Source organism: Aureobasidium pullulans, assembly GCF_000721785.1.
Source record: "Aureobasidium pullulans EXF-150 unplaced genomic scaffold scaffold_44, whole genome shotgun sequence".
NCBI lineage: Eukaryota > Fungi > Ascomycota > Dothideomycetes > Dothideales > Saccotheciaceae > Aureobasidium > Aureobasidium pullulans.
The window spans coordinates 71,043-84,530 of NW_021941064.1; the positions used below are offsets into that span (position 1 = coordinate 71,043).

Sequence of the window (13,488 nt, forward strand, 5' to 3'; positions counted from 1 at the left end):
AAATTCACGTGCAAACGCTGTACAAACAAGAGACTTGAAGAAGTAGCATGTCGCGTGATACCTATTGGATTTTGAATGCAGTGGTCAGTAAACAAAAAGTACGCGTGGCCGGCTAGCAACATGAATACGAGACAGGGGTCAGCAGCACGATGCTTCATTCACCTAGCTGAAGCGACTAAAGGCGCAGGCACCAGAATTTGGATCAGATTCACCCGTTCTCACCCTTCTTCCAGGTATAAAAATACACTCGTGGCTGAAGTCGCTGTGTTTGGCGGACCCGCGGGTCGCGAAGCCTTTAAACCTTATGACGATCCAGACACATGATTTCCGGACGGTTGGAGAAGGTGTACACAAGCTCCTCATGCAGCACAGAAGCATTGCCAAGGATACCAGTCCATGGCCATGGCCCCTTCGAGTTCTTAGGGCATCCCACATTTGCAAGGCTGTTGAATCTCAGCGACGCGACTGTCTTAGACGAAACGGAGAAGGACTGTAGAAGGCGGCCGTGGGAACATCGAAGGAACCAATAGTCCGAATTATGATAGACAGGACCGCCAATGACAGGAAGAGGTCTTGCCATGCCATTGGAGGTTTTTGGTATAATCAGCACGTGTGCAGGGTTGCTTCTGATGGAGACGGGAAAAGAAGAAACACGTGCGGAAAAGACAAGCTCTGCTTGGCTTCTTGGCTTGGTGTTTTCCCCACATGACGGAGGTGGTATGCAGACATCGACAAACATGCTCTCGGAGGATCCTTGTTCAACATTTTGACGCGTCTTTGTCGGCAATGGACGTCGCGAACTTCCCAATGTGGCCCTTGTGTGGTTCACTCGATGGGCCGTAGATCCCGAGAGCATGAAGATGCGAGGAATACAAATGCCAGGTCGGTGGCACCTGGTTCAATGCTGCTGACAATTGAGATTGTACCATTTTGACCAAGATGCTTTCTTCCTTGTTCAATGCTGTCGCATTGGCTCTCGTAGCTGATGTCGCATCTGCTGCTGCCGTCAGTAACGTCGCCAACTCGAAGACTGCTGGCTCTACGGCTTCGGATGTCTTCCCTCCTGCAAGCAGTGAGCAGTGCATGATCTTGTTCTTGAAGCGATTGACTAAGTTTATTCAGCCAAAGCGAACACCTCCCTGTTCCCCGATGAGTCAGTTGTTGGCTTCCCTGGACCTACCCCGACCGGAAAAGAGGCAGCCGCTGCCCAAACTGCACCTCTGTACCCATACAACTCAGGCGCTGCACAGTCGTTCCCTCTGGCTGTCCCTCAGCCTCATGGTTCTTCTGCTTTCGGCGACAAGTTCGACATCACCAAGTACTGGGGTAATCTTAGTCCTTGGTACTCGGTCTCATCTGCCGACTATGGTCTGCCAGAAGCCAACCCCTTGATCCCTGAGGGTTGCACCATCAACCAGATGTTGTTGCTATACCGTCACGGTGCCCGTTACCCTACCAGTGGTGCTGGTCCTTCCACTTTTGCGCAAAAGGTGCACAATGCCACTGTCGCTGGCTTCAATGTCACAGGAGACTTGACATTCTTGGCCGATTGGACCTACAAGCTCGGTGCTGAGCTTCTTACTCCCTTTGGTCGCAGTCAAAACTTCCAACTCGGTGTTGAGTACCGTCAGCTGTACGGTGAGCTTCTCAACAACTTCACCGAGCAGGATGCTCTGCCCGTCTTCCGTACTCAATCGCAGGACCGTATGGTCAAGACTGCTGAGAACTTTGCTGCCGGTTTCTTCGGTGTGCCCGAGTACTTGAACCAGGTCAACATCGAGATTCTCGTGGAAAACTCGACTGTAAATAACTCCGGTGCCCCTTACGAGGTCTGCCCTAACTCCAACATTGCCACTCGTGGTAGCATCGGTAGCGCTTTGGCCGCCAAGTTTGCCAACAATGCTTTCAACGCTACTCTCGCCAGACTGAATGCTCAAGTCTCTGGTGCTCTCAACTTCACTGCCACAGACGCCATCGAGATGCTCCAGCTCTGCTCTTATGAGACCAATGCTTTGGGCTACTCCAAGTTCTGCGGCCTTTTCTCCGAAGAGGACTTCATCAACTACGAGTACTACTACGATCTGGTATGTCTTGCGATGGTCGTCTTGCAATCACACACTGACCATTTGCTAGTCTTTCTACTACAACAACGGACCTGGTTCGCCAGTTGCTGCCGCCCAGGGCAAGGGTTTCCTGCAAGAGTGGCTTGCTCGCTTCACCCACACCTACCCCGATGCGACCTCCGCTCTGAACAAGACTTTCGACAACTCATCAACCTATTTCCCTCTGAACCAGTCCATCTACGCTGATGCCACCCACGAGGTCGTCGTTCTCGACACTCTTACCGCCTTCAACCTAACCGCCCTGTTCAACGGCCCTGCCCTCAGCCCCACCGGCAACCAAGGAACCAACTCCTTTGTCGCAAGCAAGCTCGTTCCCTTCGCCACCCACTTCACCACTCAAATCATGACCTGCCCTTCCAGGAACCAGACCAAGCAGATTCGTTTCTTGGTCAATGATGCTGTGGTTCCTGTTTCGGATTCCCACCCTGGCTGTCCCGTTGACAAGGATGGCCTTTGTGGTTTCGACACCATGGTCAGCATTTTGCAGAAGAGAGTTCAGGAGATCAACTACAACTACGACTGCTTTGCCAACTACACTGCTACTCCTGGTGTCAACTACAATGGTCGCGCTCCTGCTATGTAAATTCGCGATCTGGGCATCGTTCTTCATATCATGTATATAATCAGACATGAGCTTTCTGAAAAAGCGTCCTTACACTACTCACCCATTCAGTCTCCTACTTGCATGTAGTCAGGAATGATGATGCCAAACTTTCGGCTATTAGTTGGTGGAACAATCATCGACCTGCAAGCAGAATCCACGAAATGATAGACCCCATGATTGCTGTGTAGACGAGTATGATGGTAAAGGTAAACTCGACCAAGAGGAGATAGAGGAACAATATATGCTGCCCAAGACGAACGACTCGGATTCGGAGTCGGAACATGCAAGGGCATCATGTCGCGTATGGCCTAAGTTAAGACAAAAGATTGGACGAAAGAATGGCATTGTTTTCCACTAGCGGAGTGTTGTTAAGTTGTATCTGGGAACGTCGATGGATAAACAACCTTCGACTGCACTTTAAGTCTTCCACCTTGTCCATTTCAAACCCTTCACCACCCTTCACCAATGCCCAGTCAACAATTCGATCGCTCGTTTCATAGCGCGTAGCTCCTCCATCACGACCAGATGATTTTTGGGACCGTCGTCGTCCAACATCATTGGAACCGCATGTCTTCCTACGAATCTCTTTATAAGAATTTTCGACTCATCGTAGTGCCTTCTAGATAGAAATCTAGCATGGCCGATAGAACGGGCATTGTTGATCATCTGGAGAATTGTTCTTGAGAGGTCGATATGCTCCGATGAATTCAGATCACCATGGTCGCTTTGTGGGGGTTGGACTCTTCTGTTGTTGCTCAAGCGTTGGGATGGTTCGGTAATTCGAGGTCTTTTTGGGGCGGGAGAGGTGTCTCTGGTGGTTGTATCCGGGGTAGGAGATTGCGTCGTATTGCCATCGTCGAAAACCTCCCATGACTGCTCGGAAATCCAGGTCTGGTTGTTCAAGCAAGTGGTCTGGTCGGCTTGTTTCTCGGCGTGAGGCTGACCAGTTGTTTGTGGCTGAACGGTGGGTTGTGTATCTCCACTATCATTAGTACCCTCCCGTGTTTGCTCTGTGGTCCTGTTCGCACGATCCAACCGGTCTGATACCATGCGAGTGTCGCCCTCTATCGATAATCGCCCATGCAGCTCAGTCGAACAATAGATGTCGCTATCGGCAAAGTCTCCGCAAGTCGGCTCATCAGAACCAATAGGAATGGCGTCAATTTCAAGGGCACTAGAGCCACTCTTTGAAGCGCTGTTCGGGATGAGAAGAGCTTTAGATCCAGGATCCAGATCTGAGCTCTCATTGGCGAGCACTTGGGTTGATCGCTGATCCCTTCCAGTGTCGAAACAATGAGCGGCTGCGTTTTGCACAGAGTAGACCATGGATGGATTGGACTGGATTGACCCTCTAATCCAATCTAGTCTAGTCGGCCTTGGCATCTAGTCTAATCTAGTAGATCTAATCTATGGAGTCAAGTGGATTAGTATAGACTATAGACCACCGTTCGAGCCTTAGTCGTAATGGTTAATTATTCTTTTTGCACTCTCTTAGAAATGGTCTAATTCGTTTAAAAACGCGATAAAACATAGAACTAGCAGATAGTTTGACGTTTGCTTTGTTTATTTAGTACATCTACGCCTCTGGCGCTTCCTCTAGTGCCTATGCTATTAACTTAAATGTTGCTCCGAGATTAGTTATAATACTATGCCTTATCTAACTCTTAATGCATTATACTTCCTCTATTGCCTCGCTAGTAAGCTTTCCCCTCTAGGGTGTTACTATGTTTCCGTAGCTTAAAAACACCCGCTCTAGCTCATTAGACATAGCTAGTATTATAAAAAGATCGCGGGCTATACGAGAGAGCCTAGGATAGGAGTGTTTAATGCGTAGTTTTAACTAGAATTTAAGAGGATAGTAGACGTTAGGGACACGCCCTTTAACGCACTATCTAGCGTATTTATTAGTCTTAGGGCTACTAGTGTTAGTGTCCTCCTCATCTAAGGTAAGTATAGCGTCTATCTATGCTATTATATCGGGCGTACGATCGTCCTTAAGAGAGGTAGTCTCTACGATAAGTTAAGAGTAGGAGGATAGCTAGAAGTTATATACTAACTTCTCTAACATTGCAAGCTAATCCTATCGCCCTCTCTACTTTAATCTTAACTATCTCTAGGTATAAGCCGGATGAAGCATAACTGCCGCGACGTATATAGGCGACTAATTAGTTATCTAATAGTATTCGTTTAATTTTTTCTAAGCTAAGTTAACCCTAGTAGCTAATATGCAATATTCTAGAGTCTGCTCGGTAGGCACGGCGGGTACTAGTATCGACGATAGGAGAGGGGTAATAGGTAGTAGCATTAGCGAGGATACTAAAGCGATGTTAGCTCGTCGTCCTCGAGTAGTCTTAACGGCCTTACGTAGGGGTCGGGAAATAGGAAGGTCGTCGTTAAGGTCGATGTTTTAGGACTATAATTACAATATTACTATACTCTAAGAAGTAGGGACTTAACTAGTTAGTAAAGGGACGGCAGAGTAGTTCTATATAGGCTTAATAATGGTATACTAATTTTTAAGCTTCTTAAAGTGCAAGAATAAGCGCTCTATTACTAGTATTACCTACTAGACTACCCTATAGCTAGCACCGGTGCCTCGACCCTTAAGGCGCTAGGTAAATTGCTATACTAGCTCGAGGATCTCGTAATATTAAGTTAGTAATGCCTAGTCGTCTTAGGTAATGCAGTCGTTTAGTATTACTAGTTTCTTGCGCATCTTCTTAGGGCATAGCTTAGTCCTAAAATTAGTCTTAATATTAACATAATCCTACTAATCCTTTATGGTTTTTAAATAGAAATCATCGATAGTAGGGCGTACTAAGATAAAGACTTAGAGCGCATTAAATACCGAGTTCTAGCGAGTGTCGTTAAACGCATAGAGCTCGGTAATCTTAGTAAGTAGTAGGTAAGCCTTCTAAGCCTTCTTAAATTCCTCATTTCGCTAAGGCGAGGCGCGGATATAAATAATAGTGTTTCTAACTTTACTAATAGGTCCTCGATATCGCTAGCACTCGAGCTCTTACTCTATTACCTCTACGCTAGCTAGCTCTATAAGGAAGGCGTCCTCGTTAATACCCTAGAGTAATGCGCGCGTAATAAGGTTAAAGATGTGTCTAGCGTAGCATAGTCGTCTTTAAATAGCATTAAAGTAGAACTCATTAGTAAGGGCGGAGATGTAGGTGTTATTATTCGATACGTTATTAGCAATAAAGAACCTAATCTTCTTATTAAGTAAGAAGCGACTAATGATCTTAGCAATAGTATTAGTAATATTAGTACCTATATGCTTGCCTTCCTACTATAGAAGGGCTAGAAGGAAGGTCTTAAGGTTGCTGTATTTATCTGCAAAGTGAACATTAATGCCGTAGAGTGCCTTAAGATTACGAGACGTCTAAAGGTCGAAGGAAAAGTAGATAGTAGAGGACGCTAAGTGCAGTGTTTCGGTCACTACTCTAAGGTAACTGTTATAGACTTAAGAAATCTACTAGCGTATAGTCCTATGCTATAGGAGACATCCCCTTAAGTCTACTACTAGATTAAGCATTATTAGATAGTTCTATATATATAGGGACTTAAGAAGACGGAAGGTAAGGTTCTTATAAATAATTAGCGTAGTAACTACTCCCTTCTACGTAGCTTCGTTAAAGACCGTCCTATATCGCTCTATGTCTTAACTATGTAAAGATAAGGCGGGTTAACTTAAGACCTAGTCTATAATACTTTAAGGGCGCTTCCTTAGGCTATCCTTACCGATGTCGTAAACTACTAAGAGGTAGTTAGCGGCGCTATCCGTGCCATTAGTAATGTTATAGATATAGGTACGATAAGCACGAGACTTATAGTAGTTAGTATAGACCTAGAAGAATTTTATAGGAACCGTAGCTTTTTTCTAAATACGCTAACTATACTTCTAGATAGGGCTCTTGCTTGTACCCTTACCGTTAGGTACGCCCTCGTACTATAAGAGGTAGGACTAGTCGACATATTTATAGTACTCGGTGTCGGTACCTTCTACTTCGCGCGCCTTAGGGGTAGTACTTCTAAAGTCGTCGGTTCGTTAGAGGTAGGTAGGTACGTTAATTACGGAGGTATTTAGTATAGAAGATAGTACGTTAGATGCGGTGTCGTTCATAATAATTAAAATTATTAGGGTAGTAATGTAAAAAGTTAGGAGACGCGCCTAGCTCTACACTCGCAAGGATTTTTGTTAACGTTAGAGTTAACTAATTAGAGGCCTTATAGGCCGCCGGGGACCTCCGTAAGCTAATTAGAAGGCGGCTTAGTATAGGGCTAAGAATCCACTAGAGTACTGGATTAGGGGCCAACCTAATCTAGTCTAGTCTAATGCCTATACTAATCCAATCTAGTCTAATCTAGTACTAGATTATCTAGTAGATTGGATTATCAATCCATCTATAGTCTACTCTAGTTTTGCAGCTATGATCGAGTTGTCTAGTCGCTCTCATGATCTTAAGTAGAAGCAATAGAGATCTCGGCAGGTTGGGTGAAACCATTACTTGCTATACCACGGATGGATGACTCTCCCTTCCAGCGGATCTCAGTACGCTTTATCAGACCATTACGTTTGACTGGTTGAGATAAGTGATGCAGTTTCGCATTCCATGTGCCTGGAGCAAGTGTCATTCTCAAATTAAAAGGATAATTTGGATCCTCGAAGATGCCGAGACGATAATTGGCTTCATCCGGTGGTACTCCCTTGTCGACATGGAATTCGAAAGACATCCGCCGAAAATGGACTCTTGCGTTGGTCACGCCTGAGTGATCATAGTTCATCTCTGGATACAATGGTTCGGTCAAGACTTCTTCGATGACTGCATCGAAGAAGGGATGGACAAGGTGTTGATACCATTCAGGACACTCGTCTTCTAAACTGATCACAAAGCGTAAAACCTTGCGTCTAGACTTCCACATGGCGGGAGGTGCTATGTCTTCGAAGACCAAAAACTCGAGATCTGTCACGGGGTCACTGCATTCGCATACGAGGCTACTGTCCAGCCATTGAATAAAGTATTCGTCGCCAACGGATCCAATGCATCCGAGATAAAAAGCGCGGCCTGGTGTGATCCATTGTGGAATACTTTCGACGCGAGCGTTTATCGCCATGTTGTTGAATCTGAAGTCGATTGCTCCAAAACTTCCAGAATCTGTCCAAGGCGTGGAAGCTTAGGTCGCAATGTGATAACGACCTAGACAGTACGGTCGCAACAGAAGACTGTCGAGTTCCAGGCTAACTCGGACCCTTGTGACCCAAAGCTCGTTCAAAGTAGAGACTGAGAGAAGTGAAGACTTGGTTGAGCGGCGAAAGATAAGTTATATCACATCTAGAGATCTGAGCTCTCGAAATATCAATGTTCAATAGCGTTTGCGGTCTGAAATTAACTTTTGAAGAAGGTAAGCACTAGAATATATAAGTGGCACTCAGTGTCGGCGTTTGAGCAGCTTGGCCAACTTTGAATCCTTGTTAACTTGTGTTTGACCAAGGGTTACTCTACAAACGCGACGATTCATTTGATGAGAAGTTGTATTAATATCAAGACAATTACTCAATTAACATCGCACTTCGATCTTAGAAAGATCAGTAGTGGTGTTGTAAATGAGGGACGAGGTGGAAGATCAGCTGCAGTTACTAAGTGCCAGTGTGCCACTTATTCTGGCGCGACTATATGGAACTTTGAGGAGAGATCCACGTACTGGGGAAGGTCCGCGCGATGACATAGAGAGGTGAGACTACTTACGGTGTTTGCCTTAGCTTCTCCTAGGGTCCTGCGTGCCTTCCGGAACCGTGCGATATTTCTGTGTTTTGCTCATTGACACCATCACTCCATGACCTCTATCATCACAAAAATGGTGCTGACACGCTCACAAACACGATCCCAAGTACCTGGTTTCAGCATGGACTTTGCGCCACTGCCACAGTCTACGCTAGATCCGCGAGCTGGAGACGTCCCAAGAAGCGAAGTTGTCAGACCTTCGCCATGCCACGCTGGAGCGAAACGCCAAAAGACACCCGCCACAGATGTTCACAACTCTGTGAGCCGGTCTCCATTCCCTTTCCATCTCGGCATCGTACAGAATGAGGTACGCTGGAGCAAGTCAGAAGGGCGAAACAGGAGCCAATGTGACACTGGACGTCGGATCAGGTGGTTGGTCCTGTAAGGTGAGCTTTCAGAGCGACAACAACACACCATCCGCTTGAAAGTTGGACCAGTGCATGACCAACAAGACTGGAAGCTCAAGAGGCACGTCGTGGATCTGGTCTTCAGCGACAAGGCTAGCCCTCCATGTCTGGATGCACGGCAAGCTCGAGAAGTCAGACACCTTGCTAGCTTGATGAAAGACAAAGACAACATCTCCTGCCTTGATCGCCGTGAACTATTGGTTAAAGGTCCGGTGAAAGAAATTGGGACATACTGGGAGGTCGATTCTGATATAAAGATGGAATACGTATCTCTCGACGAGAAACACTTCGTGAGCATCTATCTCCTAAAAGCAGGCGAGACTCACTGGGGCAAGACTCCTGGCATCCTTACAACGAGCGAAGATGGTGAGATGAGACAATCTTACTAGAAGAAACAACCGCTAACATGATCAGTCAAATCATGTGAGATCGACTTACGAAGCCAAAGCTGGCATCCCGAACGAGAGCGACCGATGCAATCATTGAAGATCCAAGTCCAGATTTCGAAGGTTTCTGATGTTCAATGTTCTGCCATGTCAGCAATACAGTACCTTAACATCTCGACCACGAAACACAAAGGCGCCTTCGGATCTCCGTCAGGGGTCCTCTGCTACCATGCTAGGTACCATCAAAACTCACCAGCTCGACTCAAGTGAGGCTGCTCTCTCAAAAGACAACAAGACTACAAGGGGTAGGCCGCGAAAGACCAGCGAACAGTCCGACAAACCTAAAGAGATCGATCGTGAAAGGTTCTTAGTAGTGATGGAGGAGTTGCGTGCCACGAGGCAGCGGATAGAGGACATGGACAGCCATATATCACAAGACATGAGTGAGATGGAGAATAATTACTCGATTCGCCACAGATAGTAGGCAGATGTAAGAGGCTTACTTTGCGTATCGCATGACCATAGCAGATGTTCTTCCTTTGCGGCGAACAGTGGCTAGTTGTCTCTTTCCAGGAAGCTTAGAGTAGGTTAGATCTACCAAACACTGCAATTGCGTATCCACCGATCAACCTATCTATCACCATCAACCCGAACCGTCCGCACACGCACAAACCACGGTCGGAAATCATATCTTTAGAATGGGGGAGCGCTTAAGGACCTACGTCTTAGTCTCTTCTTCTTCTTCTTCGAAGATCGGTCTCGACTGCTAAGGCGTAGTTTCGTTCGTGGTTGTGCGCAGGATATATTGTGCTGTGAGGCTTTACTGTTTGCTAAAAAGTTTGGCTTATGATGAGGACAGGACAGAGACGGAATATAGGTGGAAAAGTCAAGGTGTCGTGTAAGAGTGCATTAAAGGACATGTCACGCTTTTAACCATGACAAGCAGAGAAACTCGAACAAGGAAGCTGCGAGAGTGCAGGAGACGGAAAAGCTTTACAAGAGGATTGCAAATTGGGCCATCTCTAATGTCTTTGCTGCTGCTAGTCAGGGCATGGTAAACAAAGTTTTCCCTATACATGTACCGCAGACATCGCCCTACGCTCACTCACCCCCTTTGCCTCGGCTTGTTGATATGTATCTGTTTCCTCCCGGCCGAGTTGGAATCGACATGCGAAAGAGATTCTACTGTCCGCAAACGCCCTTGCCACATCCATCAGCTCTATCACTGACACAGATGTACAGAATTCCACCATCGGCCATCGACGTCTTGAATTCCGAACTGCCACCCTGCAAAGCGCATTGAGTGGAATAATAAGTGATATCACCACTTTCCCCACCCTTCAATCCGGACCCGGTGTACGTGGCCCAACTCACACAAAGGTTTTTGCCGTCGCGAGTGAGACACACCGAGCGTGGGTTCTTATTGTCTCGGCCTCCGGAAAAGGCTTCGGATAGCAGGGTTCCGACATAACTGCCCATGGCTGCGGAACCGGTGGCCGAAACGAAGCCGCCGAGAGCGTGGCCGGAATTGCAACCAAAGGTTTGGAGATTGCTCAGGTGTTTGCAGTTGTACCAGTCGCGCTTGGACAAGATGGTTGTGTTGTCGGAGTATGCGGCCATGTAGCTGGCGAAGGCTGCAGTGTCATCGATGGAGTCGTCATGAGCGTAGAGTTCAAAGGCGTAGCCGGTGGTGTCGTCGTAGTGTTCTCCTTTGTAGAAGATGTCGAGGGCGGGAAGGGCATCCCGGGTGGAGAGCTCAAGGGTGGGAGCGGCGTTGGCGCCCATGAAGCGAGGGAGGAAGGACGCTCCGAAGCCTACGGCGAAAAACCAGGCAAGACGTTGGAGGTTCTGCATGTTGAAGAAAACTCTTGGTCGGTTCGTCTCACAATCAGGAGAAGGAGTTTCGACAGAGGTGGTGGTGGATTTTGCAAAGGACTTGGAAGGAGGAGTAGACTGGTTGGTTGAAGACATGCTGAGATGTCGAGGGAGCAAAGAGCAGCTACTTATGCATCGACGTCGTTGATGTTGACTCTTGCAGAATGAGAATGCGTCCAGATAAGGATCAAGGAAGGATCCTGTTGCGACTCCTTTCCACTTGCACCAAGAAGACAAGACAGACAATGGCAACCTTGCGTAAGCTTTCGAAGGATCCGAGGTCGATGTGGCCGAGCTGAGGCATAGACTATTAAGTGGTCAACATGGACAATCATCAAGGTGGAAGGAATGATACCCAAAAACGACCGTGCATCCATATCCAACATTGATATGGTGCAGATTCAGTTGTATATCGCGAGTAGGAGCACTAAAAGCCTATATCACTCGGAGTTTTGCTTGTATCAGGAAGGTCAAAGGTCTCGACTTGTTACGGCCGAAGGGTTAGTGTCAGTTGAGTTCGTGTTCAAGATCTAGTTGCAAGCGACAATAAGCTTTTGCTGGAGGGAAGCTTTTCGGAAGCATTGCGGTAGGAATCTATGAGAACAACTCGGTACAGATGTTCTGCAATTTCAGTTGATCAGGTAATCCTTCGGAAGTGTATAACACAACGGCGGGCACAGCGAAGCGAGGTAGCAGAGTCGTGTGGTAGATTTCGAGACCTTGTTACATCCTGATCGACAGGTTATGAAAGTGATTGACCATCAGACCACCCCCATAAACTACGTTGAAACCTCAATAAACTGTCGAGAGCAGGATTTAATGTGGTTCGGACCCTCGGACCCTGTTGTCCAAGAATGAAGAAGCTTCGACACAATCTGCAAAGCTTGTCAATGCTTGTACATCATTAAACCTTCTGGCTTCGACTTGAGCTGTCGTCTCGCTGTGTATGTAGACAATGTTAAGATTGGGTTTATGAAGAAAGTATGCTTTGGGTATATACCAACATGTACAATGCCTTGTCAAAATGGTAGCAGATCAAGCCTTCTTGCTTCTTCTACTACCGGTCTTTTTCTCCTCTGGCTTCTTGGGTTCGGCAGGCTTCATCTTTTCTTCAGCCTTTGCCTTTGCTCTTGCAGCAGCACCTCTCTTTTCAGCTTCTTGGATCATGTTTTCCGAGTATTCCCAAAGCTGTTTTTGCAACTCTTCATCCAAGGTTTCTCTTCTCACGGGAGCAATCTCGCGACACTCCTTGATCAACCAACCACCGTTTCCACGACCCCATTGAGCTTCCATGGCTGCGTACAGGAAGGACTGGGCGCCTTGTGCGGGAGACTTGAGAATGATGTACCAGAGAGGATAGCAGAGGAGGTAAAGCACAAGACCAGTAAGGGAACCCCAAGTGAGGTAGCGGCGCATACCAGGAGTACGGGTTTGACCAGGGTCCACAATGATGACATGAGCGTTCATTGGGTTCTTGTCAGGACGAGCATAAGCGGAAAGGTGCTTCTGGAAGCTTTGAGCGAAAGTCATGAGGGCGAGCTTGGACGATGCGTAGGCGGAGTATGGGTCGAATCTCTCAGCTCTTTCCTTCTTTCTGATCTTTGCTTCCTTGACGCCAGTGACTGGGAGGGAGCCGCCGATGTAGGAACTGCAGGTTGCCATGATGATACGGACGTCGCGGTCTGGCGGCTGGGCGCGGATGGCAGGAGACAGGATGCTGAGGAGGTGGAAGTTGGCGAGGTAGTTCAAGCCCCAATTGATCTCGACGTCGTCATTTGTGGTCTCAATGTTTCCGCCCTTGGGGGTCATTGTGTTTGCGCAGAGGATGATCATGTCGAGACGGCGCGGCGGAGCATTGTCGACCCATTTTGTGGCAAACTGACGGATCGAGTGGAGGGAGCTGAGGTCGACGTGGGCGGCGGTGATGAGTTCGTTGTTTGTGCGATCGCGCAATTCTTCAATGTACGAGACGAGGAAGAAGTCGTCCAGGGCGTGTTGGGTGAGGAGGACGAGTTGAGCGCCTCTTGTCGCTAAGTCGCGGGCTACTTCGGCGCCTATACCGGATGTGCCGCCCGTGATCATGACGACCTTGCCGTGCATGGTTCGCTCGGAAGTGTTGGAGGCTCCTTGAAACCATCTCCTGATCAGGTACAGCACCAGCAGTACAGGCAGAAGCTTGAGAAGGACCGCCGAGTTGGGCACCGTCTCCAGTCCATCCAGAATCGCCTTTTGTATCAGTGGGACAGGCATCTCGGTGTCGTGTGTGAAGGAAGAAGGAGCGAGGCTGAAACAGGTGACAAT

General features: G+C 47.6%; 5 protein-coding genes across 5 annotated transcripts; 1 reads left to right on the forward strand and 4 right to left on the reverse strand.

The window, feature by feature from the left end:
- Nucleotides 1-742: 742 nt before the first annotated feature.
- Nucleotides 743-3,088, forward strand: M438DRAFT_307600 (phosphoglycerate mutase-like protein). Its single transcript, XM_029902307.1, has 3 exons — nucleotides 743-1,072; nucleotides 1,123-2,084; nucleotides 2,134-3,088. Exons 1-3 carry the CDS (start codon nucleotides 940-942, stop codon nucleotides 2,704-2,706), a joined length of 1,668 nt encoding a protein of 555 aa, XP_029754845.1. The 5' UTR covers nucleotides 743-939; the 3' UTR covers nucleotides 2,707-3,088.
- On the reverse strand, nucleotides 3,060-4,053 carry M438DRAFT_370058 (uncharacterized protein; the record flags this gene model as incomplete). The annotated part of the gene is made up of 1 exon (XM_029908152.1): nucleotides 3,060-4,053. One exon carries the CDS (start codon nucleotides 4,051-4,053, stop codon nucleotides 3,187-3,189), a length of 867 nt encoding a protein of 288 aa, XP_029754846.1. The 3' UTR covers nucleotides 3,060-3,186.
- Nucleotides 4,054-7,197: 3,144 nt separating this feature from the next.
- M438DRAFT_360341 (uncharacterized protein) lies at nucleotides 7,198-7,851 on the reverse strand (the record flags this gene model as incomplete). Its single annotated transcript, XM_029907428.1, has 1 exon — nucleotides 7,198-7,851. One exon carries the CDS (start codon nucleotides 7,849-7,851, stop codon nucleotides 7,198-7,200), a length of 654 nt encoding a protein of 217 aa, XP_029754847.1.
- Nucleotides 7,852-10,011: 2,160 nt separating this feature from the next.
- Nucleotides 10,012-11,604, reverse strand: M438DRAFT_350283 (uncharacterized protein). Its single transcript, XM_029906590.1, has one exon. It carries the CDS (start codon nucleotides 11,281-11,283, stop codon nucleotides 10,495-10,497), a length of 789 nt encoding a protein of 262 aa, XP_029754848.1. The 5' UTR covers nucleotides 11,284-11,604; the 3' UTR covers nucleotides 10,012-10,494.
- A 280-nt stretch (nucleotides 11,605-11,884) lies between these two features.
- Nucleotides 11,885-13,464, reverse strand: M438DRAFT_350284 (NAD(P)-binding protein). Its single transcript, XM_029906591.1, has one exon. It carries the CDS (start codon nucleotides 13,435-13,437, stop codon nucleotides 12,223-12,225), a length of 1,215 nt encoding a protein of 404 aa, XP_029754849.1. The 5' UTR covers nucleotides 13,438-13,464; the 3' UTR covers nucleotides 11,885-12,222.
- Nucleotides 13,465-13,488: the final 24 nt, after the last annotated feature.

Excerpts from the sequence above, each read along its gene's own strand:
- M438DRAFT_307600 (XM_029902307.1), top strand. The coding sequence starts at position 940 with ATGCTTTCTTCCTTGTTCAATGCTGTCGCATTGGCTCTCGTAGCTGAT. Across the intron at positions 1,073-1,122 it reads TGTCTTCCCTCCTGCAAGCA|CCAAAGCGAACACCTCCCTG; the intron begins GTGAGCAGTGCA and ends AAGTTTATTCAG. Across the intron at positions 2,085-2,133 it reads ACGAGTACTACTACGATCTG|TCTTTCTACTACAACAACGG; the intron begins GTATGTCTTGCG and ends ACCATTTGCTAG.
- M438DRAFT_350284 (XM_029906591.1), bottom strand. The coding sequence starts at position 13,437 with ATGCCTGTCCCACTGATACAAAAGGCGATTCTGGATGGACTGGAGACG.
- M438DRAFT_350283 (XM_029906590.1), bottom strand. The coding sequence starts at position 11,283 with ATGTCTTCAACCAACCAGTCTACTCCTCCTTCCAAGTCCTTTGCAAAA.